Source organism: Limulus polyphemus, unplaced genomic scaffold, assembly GCF_000517525.1.
Source record: "Limulus polyphemus unplaced genomic scaffold, Limulus_polyphemus-2.1.2 Scaffold8053, whole genome shotgun sequence".
Classification (NCBI taxonomy): domain Eukaryota; kingdom Metazoa; phylum Arthropoda; class Merostomata; order Xiphosura; family Limulidae; genus Limulus; species Limulus polyphemus.
Window position 1 is genome coordinate 17,862 of NW_013673663.1, and position 10,919 is coordinate 28,780.

The 10,919-nt window shown below is 33.7% G+C and overlaps 1 protein-coding gene across 1 annotated transcript in view; it reads right to left on the reverse strand.

Moving 5' to 3' along the window:
• LOC106475074 (glutamate receptor ionotropic, delta-1-like) overlaps positions 1–10,919 on the reverse strand; it is a 12,609-nt gene continuing 1,690 nt past the window's right edge. The window contains exons 3-7 of the mRNA XM_013935768.1: positions 8,343–8,433; positions 5,913–6,071; positions 2,824–2,962; positions 1,410–1,639; positions 1–264 (exon numbers count right to left, since the gene is read on the reverse strand). Of these exons, the coding sequence (XP_013791222.1) occupies positions 1–264; positions 1,410–1,639; positions 2,824–2,962; positions 5,913–6,071; positions 8,343–8,433 (883 nt within the window). The remainder of the gene's footprint in view (positions 265–1,409; positions 1,640–2,823; positions 2,963–5,912; positions 6,072–8,342; positions 8,434–10,919) is intronic.

A 10,919-nucleotide genomic window follows, 5' to 3' on the forward strand; every position in this document is an offset into this window, starting at 1 on the left:
TCACAGCTTATCAAACGACTCTTTATACGGACAGCGTTTTCGAAGAGCTATACCGAGGATGATTCGGCTAAATGAATCTCTTGAAAATACGAAATTTTCTTCTCCCATTTTTGCTGCTTGAAATTCCAATTGTCCCTGGACGTTGATGTAGGCATATTTACTGTTTAGGGTTTTCATCAAACCAAAACTATCGCTTTGCACAGTGTTACTAGGGTCTTTTTGGGTTGACTCTCCTATAGCACCATAAACTGGATCCTTCGGATTCTAAAAAAAAAGAAGTAAATTTTGCAACTTATACATCTATGTTCTGCAATGTAATGAATTGTTGTGCAACACATTTAAATTTGCGTTCATTTTCTTTTTGTTCAAAGTTATATCAAATGCTGAAGGGGAAGAAAAAACATCAAATTTATGGTCCAAAAAGATGACTGTGGTTTATATACAAACTAACAATATATATATATATATATATGTTTTTATTATAAGTAGCTTAGAATCCAGACCCATGATACATCTACAATCCGATTTGTATAAATGTTATAACTTTGCACTTTACTTCCATGATTAAGTCATGTTATTTCAAAAATTGTACTGTTACTGATAACTATGTGCTTTTAGTCGTAAATTGTCAGTCCTTATTTGCGCTAAATCTAATGTTAATTAATCTAAATATTATATTTGTTTGGTTTTAGAATTACTCTATTAGAATTATATTAATTCTTATTATACTTATCATTTTGTTTTAATATCATCCCAATTTCAAGTTCAAATATATTTTAAAATGTCCCTGTACCTTTCCGTAGCCCCCCCCCCAGTGGCACAGCGGTATGTCTGCGGACTTACAACGCTAAAATCCGGGTTTCGATACCCGTGGTGGGCATAACACAGATAGACCATTGTGTAGCTTTGTGCTTAATTACAAACAAACAAACTTAAAAAAGCATAAGATTTATAATTGAAAGAGAAATATTTTTAACTAGAAGAAGATATACTCCTAAACATGTTCAAACAGAAACTTATATCATGTGATTTGTTATTAAGTCTTTATTCTCCAGCCCATTGTGTAGCTTTGTGCTTAATTACAGACAAGCAAACAAACAAACCTTTCCGTAGAGCTTATGTTCAGCTCGATTAGTCAAGATTTAAATATGCATATATGAAATATGTAGCAATATAATGAAGCGACTTTATTTTATTTGACCATATTTTTATAAAAAATATGTTAAGAAACTTTGGGACAAGAGTATTTTAATATAGACCACAGTTAATAAACAACGTAAACCAAGTTTCTCTTGAATTTTCCAGTATAATTCATTAATTATTTTGTTAATATACTATTTTACAACATGCCTAAAAGCTATTTAGGGTTACCAATAAAATTATTCATGAATACTTTTAACTGCCCTTACCAAAAGTTTCTCTTCAAGAAATGTCCCTTTAAGGGAACCGCAACTGTATCTCCCTTGTGAAACTTCTTTCTTTAAAGCATTCACTGTATCTATTGGTTGTTCTTTCGTCAAAACAGTCATGTAAGACGTCAGCGTACCAGCGTATAATGCAATAAAAACTACTGCAAAGAGCCACCAACCAGCCAGAAACACTCTTACACTATACACTTTCTTCAAGGGTATTTTGCCACCTAAGCAAAAGTAAATAAATAGCTTTATTCTAGTGCGAAGGTGCACAAATCTGAGCTATGTTCAGTATAGGGATCGAACAACAAATTCTAGCATTATAACCTCTTAAACAAAATTAAAGTGTAACGTGGTAGAAAAAACCAATAAAAATTGGTTTATTGGGGATATTATGTATAATCTAACCACGTGGAGGTAGCAAAATTTGGGAATTTATTCAACTTCTCAATTCCAATATACAAACGTAGCTTTAATCTCCCTCCCACTTAAAATCTTAACATATAAAACAAGATCTATAACAACAAACCTAACTAGTTATATCTTAACTTGTTTTTAGATACTTTTCTGTAATAGTCTTTGAGGTGTATGAATAAGAGCTTGTAATTTCTCTCTGTGTTTAGGGTCAGTCCTAGCAAAATTGAAAAAATTCTATTTCTAAAAAAAAAAAGAAATAATGATCTGTAATACTAGTTATCGCTTGATATTAAGTGATATTTGTATTAAATTTTGAAATCACTGCCTAAATTTCAGCTATTTATATATGAACTTTGATTTCTTTTCTTGTTTCCTCACCGAATCTGATAAAGACGGAATTTTGGCAAGACTCTTGAGCTATGCTAATCAGCTATTAAGACTATAAATGACTTTTCCACCATTTTGGACAAAACTTGTCGAGGTTAAAGTTTAAAATGAACCTTACAAAACCTCCGTAATTAGTTAGTTAGTAGGCTCGGATGTTAGAATATTAGAACTCAAAATAAGCTCAAGCTATTACAACCAAAATATTCAAAACGGGGAATTTAAGTTATTTCCCATTTCTCAAATTATACTGAGAAATGGTTATAGATTTATAATAATACGGTTATGTATTATTTGAGACCTTTACAGGATACTTTCGGCAATGACTTCTCATATGAGGTCAGTAGTTAATGTTTTATAATAGTGCATAAAAAGGAAGTTAATATTTTCCTAACAGTGTCTTCATTACTATGTAAGGATATGTATTTCTTAACTTACGTTTTTATTTTTAGTTCATCACAAATGAACTTTTAAGGTACATAATACTATCTGAAATAGCTTCTAAGTAATCGACGCTTCAGCAAGTGTTAACTCTTTCTTTAACGGCGTAGGGAATTTGTGATAACTTTCACTGGTGTGTATATGGCTTTAGTTAAAAAACTGGTCTAACCTTGAGCAACCAGACACCCCCACATATACCATAATGCAGCAATCCACGGATTAGCTGGATACCACTCTTCCATCAAATTGGAAGTAAGGGTTAAAAATGTCGTCGCCAAGACCAGAGAGAGAGAAACACCTAACCAAACCTAAAAATAATATGAAAATACAAAAATACCGTTACCAGTTACGTTTTTAACAAAATACAACACGAACAAGAGAACAGCAACAGCATAAATATAATTATGGATTTAATATTACTCATTAGTTAGTATCACCGAATTCCACGATAATACTGTCAAAACATTTGAAGCAAAATAGCATACAAAATCAACTATGGCTTTTTTTAAATCGTAAATAAATCAATTAAAATTTAAAACATGTAGAAATGTTTTGTTTTTAAGTTTCTTGCGCTGCAGGAATTCCATAGTTTAACTTCTAAACTACTTTATTTTACTCTAATACTGTGAGTCAGAAAAGTTAAGGTGAAAACGCTCTCATTATCAACCTTGATTTAAACTAAACCAATAAACGAAAAACAGCTTCACAGAAAGTTGAGAATTTCAAATTTTTTTTTATAATTTTATAATCACTCCTAGTTATCCTGTTTTAATGCAGTGTGTTTAACGGAACGAAACGTTGTAGAAAGATGTGTCTAATCAACATTTCCTCTAATAAAATGAATTATATCTTCCAGTAGCTATAATATAAAACTCTCCGACTGTCCCTTTTCTATATTAAAGATAATAGTTTACTTTATTTATTGTTAATTCAATTCGGCGGGAAGATATTCATGGATACCTTTATGTATATATATATTCAATAGTGATATGAAAGTACACCTTAAACACATTTATAAACTTTAAATGCGATTTTTGATTATGAACTGGAGAAACATAAGCTACTTTTATAAGTATTTTGTATGACATATATAGATCAGCTTCCTATTATGCATCTCTCCTAATATATCCACCCACTTATATATATATATATATCCCAAAATAACCATAATCCCAAATATACAAATATCTACCCACGTATATCCACCCAGTTATATAGGGTTGGTTGCATTATATTAAAACGATTATGAATATGCATATCAACAAGTTAAGTATCAACCACAGCTAATATAAAGTTGGGGTGGAACGGGATGTATTAGAACTACATTTTTGTAATTTTTTATTTTTTTTTAGATTGTGGTAAATAGTTTGATGCCCCCGAAATATGATATCTTTTGGGAAGGGTATGAAACAGCCCTTTCTAACGCAAGATTTTCATACCCACATAAAGATGTGTTCAGATCGGGGATGTAGCATTTCCAAAATGTGGATATCCCTTGTTCTAAATAGAATTGGAAAACAAAGGAATATGAGTAACAGGAACTTAAAAAAATAAATAATTGTAACAAGTCTTACCTCAGCCGTAGCAAGCATAACGCGGCGTCTTGTAATAGGTGAGAATCCATAAACACAAATATCAAAGGCAAAAGCCATCCACATGCCCCAGGCAACAGTACCCAACATAATCAAGAAGGATTTCTGCCTTAAAATGTGAACATAATGTGTACACAAGTTGCTTCCACGACATATCTGTTTACCCGTCGCATGCTCCGAGAAATTGGAAAATGAAACAGATATCTACGCTATTCCCTACGAAAACATATCTACAAAGTCGCCGGATACAACGCCTATGGAGTTCTGTGGGATTAGACTTTTGAAACAAGCGCTGGAAAACCGTCTTTCTCGTACACTAGATGGATTAAGGGAAAGTGCAGAAGGGATGTGTGTGCTTTAATGAGGACAGTCTTAAGACGTAGCTTTTTGCAATAGAAGCTGTGCTGCAGGGCTGTTGTCAAGATGCACGGTCGTCAGAAAAAGCATTACCGGCCGTAGCGAAATGGACTGTAACGACACGTGCTCTAAGTATGTACACATTTACTCCCCCTCAAATATACAGAATTATATTTACATATCCACTCGTTGAAACACACACACACATATATGGGGGACGGAGATTATATATCATTCATATCATTAGAAAAATATATATGCTTGCTCTTCATGCAGCAGGTTGTTGGTGGATTTAACACCAGAACCACTAAAAACATGGATTTTATCTATTGAAGTTGTAGAAATCCATCCAACTAAACTAAGGCAACAATCCACATGGGAAAAGGCAAATACCACAACAGAGAGAGAAACAAACGAATGAGAAACTAGGAGAACCCGTTCTTTAAAATTTACACCGTTTATCTTTCAAATTTACACGTCGTTTGTTAATATTTGCCATTTGCAATTTTAAGACATAAAATCAATCTATTTCCGGTCTGTTGCATTAAGCCTTTCACTAATCTGCTTGAAGTATCACATCTACTTGGTACAGCTAATAATACAATGAAACATGTGTGTAGATAAGGGCTAATGGTGCATGTGTGTATGTGTGTGTGTGACGAGGGGGAAGGTGGAGGGCGATTGCGTCTCACACATTGCACCCATATATGTAAAAAAAAAACAACATAAATTTCAAATAACCTATCTAAATCAAACTTTTGTTTAAAAGATTTTTGAGCGCACAGGGATTCGAACTTCAAAAGTAGCCCACCCCTTTTACAGGTTTTTGTCTAACTTAGCAACGTATTTCTTACAACTCTGTTTGTCTAACTTAGCAACGTATTTCTTACAACTCTGTTTAACTTAGTAACGTATTTCTTACAACTCTGTTTGTCTAACTTAGCAACGTATTTCTTACAACTCTGTTTGTCTAACTTAGCAGTGCATTTCTTACAACTCTGTTTAACTTAGCAACGTATTTCTTACAACTCTGTTTGTCTAACTTAGCAGTGCATTTCTTACAAATCTGTTTAACTTAGTAACGTATTTCTTACAACTCTGTTTGTCTAACTTAGCAACGTATTTCTTACAACGCTGTTTGTCTAACTTAGCAGTGTATTTCTTACAACTCTGTTTAACTTAGTAACGTATTTCTTACAACTCTGTCTAACTTAGCAACGTATTTCTTACAACTCTGTTTGTCTAACTTAGCAGTGTATTTCTTACAACTCTGTTTAACTTATTAGTGTATTTCTTACAACTCTCTCACCTGCCAAGAGAAAGGTTTTATGATAGCCAGAGCTCGACGTTTGGCTGTGGGTGCCTTGGTGACGAAAGACACTGATTCATAAGCGTAAGGTATTGAGAAGTCGACTACTTCTTTTCTATCACTCGTGATGACTATTCCATCAACAGAGAGGTCAGCTTCCTGTACAAATAAACATTGACATGAAAAAACACTCTTCAAAATAGGATTTCATGCGAGACAAATAACTTTTTGAAATGTAGTGCTAAGGATAATCAACGAGTAATGGGTACAACAAACAACGTAACATTGTGTGAATATGTACAAATTCACGAGTAATGGGTACAACAAACAACGTAACACTGTGTGAATATGTACAAATTCACGAGTAATGGGTGCAACAAACAACGTAAAATTGTGTAAATATGTACAAATTCACGAGTAATGGGTACAACAAACAACGTAACATTGTGTGAATATGTACAAATTCACGAGTAATGGGTGCAACAAACAACGTAACACTGTGTGAATATGTACAAATTCACGAGTAATGGGTGCAACAAACAATGTAACATTGTGTAAATGTGTACAAATGAACGAGTAATCGGTGTAACAAACAACGTAAAATTGTGTGAATGTGTACAAATTCACGAGTAATCGATGCAACAAACAACGTAAAATTGTGTAAATGTGTACAAATTAACGAGTAATCGGTGCAACAAACAACGTAAAATTGTGTGAATGTGTACAAATTAACGAGTAATCGGTGCAACAAACAACGTAAAATTGTGTGAATGTGTACACTTTAATCAAGGTGCTCCAATCTAAATGCCAAAACTCTTCCTGTTTTTCTGGTCATTTGAAGTAGAGCTCAAGAAATAACGTTTGTTCCTGTATTGGGATTTTTCACGATAATCTGAAAGAAACCTATGTGTATTCAGTTGATAGTGAAGCGTTAACTTATGAGCGGTCCATATTTGCTCACCATGGAAAGACATTTAAAGAACCACTCTCAGTACAAGAGAGCAAATTTATTTTATGATCACATTGAGCAAAGTCAGATGACAACCCTTAGATAATCCAGGGCTGATGACATTGAAAACTACACCATTTTGGCCAATGAGGAAATGAGGATAAGACTCATCGAAGGTTTTAATTCGATTTACTTTTTAAAAAAAAATTGTAATTAACATATAAATGCGTATCTACAAAGAATTTGTTCTACCACAAGTGGCGATAAGACAACAATTTGTGTTAGTACACCAATATTTAATGAAGCCCATATACGATGCTGATGCTACCTGCCAAGTCAAATAACAGTTCGTCATCTTCGTACACTTTAAACGGTCCTCCGGTGAGTTAGCGATACACTAATGGACTTACAATACAAAAATACGAAGTTCTATTCTCCGCAGTGGACAAAGCGCATATAGCCCATAGTGTAGCTTTGCGCTAAAGTAAACAAACAGACTCTTTATGCGGTGAAAATTCTCATTTGGAGCTCATCAGTAATCTAATTAACGCGAACCCTGACCCGAACGTATAAGATTTACATATTGAAGACTCTGCGTGCGTTATCACACAGGTTTAGTAATTATCCAGTAAAAAAAAATAAAAAAAAATAGGTAAAGTAAACAGGAATTTCATTTAGCCAATTGAAACTTCGGTGACGCATTATAGTGTCTAGACCTTGACAATAATTTCATGTCGGTCCATACTTTACTCGGGAACAGAGTGCAGATAGCCCCCTATGTAGTTTCGCGTTAACTCTATTAATTTTAAAACAACACACGTGAAATCTGTTCGAAGCTTCGTTCATGTATTGGTTATTATTAAACACAAAGTTGCTCAAAATGATATCTACGCTCTTCCCACCACGGGTATCTAAACCCGACATTTTTCGTCGTAAACCTGCTGACATACCGCAGAGTCACTTGGGTTCTCTTGTCTTATGTCTAATTACAGTATCTTTGTAACTTATTGCTATTAACAACATACCCACTATTGTTGTAAAATTTATTGACGTAGTCCAACCTACATAACGTAACTCACTAAAAACTTAATCCAATAATAATTGCATTTTCTCGTTAGTTGTTTTGTAAAATATGATCACATTCATGATCATTCAATTCAGTTGTATGTATTTTATATTTTCTTTCGGTATTTACACGTAGGTTACCTTTTTTAATCGAAGCTGTGTATTGTCATTTCACATGTTATTTATTACCTCACTTTTTGTCTGAGTTATATATTAGTCACATGCGGAGCTATGATTTTCTGAGTTATATATTAGTCACATGCGGAGCTATGATTTTCTGAGTTATATATTAGTCACATGCGGAGCTATGATTTTCTGAGTTATATATTAGTCACATGCGGAGCTATGTTATACATTAGTCACATGCGGAGCTATGTTATACATTAGTCACATGCGGAGCTATGATTTTTTTTTACCTTTCGTTGAACCATACCGATCATACCGCTCCAAGTTTGATTTGATAATTGAATTCCCCATTCTCCATCTAACGGCGTTTTGATGACATACCTGAAAATTAATTTCATTTAGTATTAAAAATATAAGATATCTGAACATACTGTGCAATACAGGAGTCTTGTTAACTATGATAAAAATATCACATTTTCTCATTCTGTTCTAATCCTGGTTGGAATAAAAAGATTCTCGTTCTCTAGGATACAGGAGAGACTTGATACTTAATTCTAATTGCAAGGATTGTTTTTGTTCCTCAGTGGATCAGCGATAACTTTGGGCACTTACAACGCTAAAATCCACGGTTCGAGTCTTTCCCATGAACAGAGTGCAGATATCTTAATTTGTGGCATTGCGCTATAAAAACAAACAAACTATTGTTTCTTGTTAATCTTTAATTAAAACACGCATCATAATTCCTAAACGTCCCCAAATTATTCAGTGATTTATCGAGGAAAAACACTATCAATTATTTAGATGATACAATAGAGTGATAACTACTTTCAGTTATATATTTTGCGGTTGGATTTTGTTTGTTTGGTTTGAATTTCGCGCAAAGCTACACGAGGGCTAGCCGTCCCTAATTTAGCAGTGTAAGACTAGAGGGAAGGCAGCTAGTCATCACCACCCACCGCCAACTCCTGGGCTACTCTTTTACCAGCGAATAGTGGGATTGACCGTCACATTATAACGCCCCCACGGCTGAAAGGGCGAGCATGTTTGGTGTGACGGGGATTTGAACCCGTGACCCTCAGATTGCGAGTCGAGCGCCCTAACCACCTGGCCATGCCGGGCCATTGTGGTTGAATAATATTTCATTATGAATTGAAATATTATCTGATTCACTTCAATATATCTTTGAAATATAATCTCGAGTTAACTGACAATCAAAATTTCATTTCAAGTTACCAACAAGAAAGCTTGTATAGTTTTGTGCTTAACAATAAACAAACTTTCTTCTTGATAATTTGGCACCGCGGGTATCGAAAACCGATATTTAGCGTTAACAGCCCTCGGGCATTTGAGCCAACAAATAGAGAATGTTTTCGATTGTTTGTAGAGTGGTGGTGGTTCCATTGTAAGTAGTAATCTAAACTTCCTTTCTGCATTTAAGGTCAAACATTAGCATCCCAGGATGCAAATCGAAAGATCCAAGGTCCGAGCCATGATATGCTGCTAAACACGTTTCATACTGTCAACTGATGCGGGGAGCATTATAAAACTGATTAGTGAATGCCACTATTTGATTAAGAGTAGCTTCAAAAGCAATAGGAGATGCTTATCAGTCACAAGTTAGGGATGACTGTGTCTGAGCCTTATTAATCTCTGGCCTGGTTCTTTGGCCCATATGTCGAATAAGATGATATTCAGGTTCAGAATTCCAAATACTAAATTTTCTTCGTATGTTTTTATACTTAGGTGCATTATGCCAACTAATAAAAAATAAGAATTTAAAAGTATTTCATCATGCTGCTTTCACTAAATAAGTGGTCAAAAATTATCGTTATTGTGATAAAAATAAATGCACTGATTTAAAATAACTCGATTATCTAGTTAAATTATAATATTTTTCATTGACAGATTACAATGATTATCTGTGTATAAGATATAGCTTAGACACAAGGTTGGTTTATTTATTTAAGTTGAAATATGATTTAACACCATTGGTTTCTAGTCTTGATTATAAATATATATTTTTTTTCTTGGTTAAATCCTGAAACTAATCTTCGGTAAACATTAAGGAATACTTTTGCATTCTATGATTTTTTACATATCGCATGTATTAGTTAAGTTCAATTGAGATAAGTTTGTTTGTTTGTAGTTAAGCACAATGGGCTATCTGTGCTGTGCCCACAACGGGTATCAAAACCTGTTTTCTAGCGTTATAAGTCCCCAGACTTACCATTGTGCCCCAGGGGAGCATTAAGATAAATATCATAAGATACAGTATTTATATTTAATAACGTACTTTGAATCTTTAAGTAATTTTTGAAATTTCATAATTTTTAAGCCTAAATCTGTACAAAGGGATATTTCTGATAGCGATGGCCTACAACAGGCATCGAAGTCCGAATTTAGTACTATAACAGTAAAAACAATGAAGCTTACAGATGACCCATAGAAGGAACATAATTTTTTGTATTAATTATCTATGTTCTCGTTATTAAATGTGAACTTTGCAATATGTAAATTGGCCATATTATTCTCCAACGTAGCTTAAACTGTTATTAATTTCATATACGTTTATTTTATATAATGTTTTATATCATTAAAATATTTGTAGTATGGTTTTCTATTTTTTTATTGTCAATAAGTATAATATAATTATTTAATGATGTTAGTCTAAGTGCGAAACTAAAGTTCACAAAATAAAATGGTGAAAAGTTGGCAGCCATCTCAATATTGGCAGGAATATGGCACGTTGAGATATAAAAATATATTGTCACTTGATCCACCTTTCATCCATTTTTCGAAGAGTTTTGTGGAAAGGCAGTTTAAATGAGAAAGCATGATTTACCTGAAGTTCATAGTACTGGCGAGGG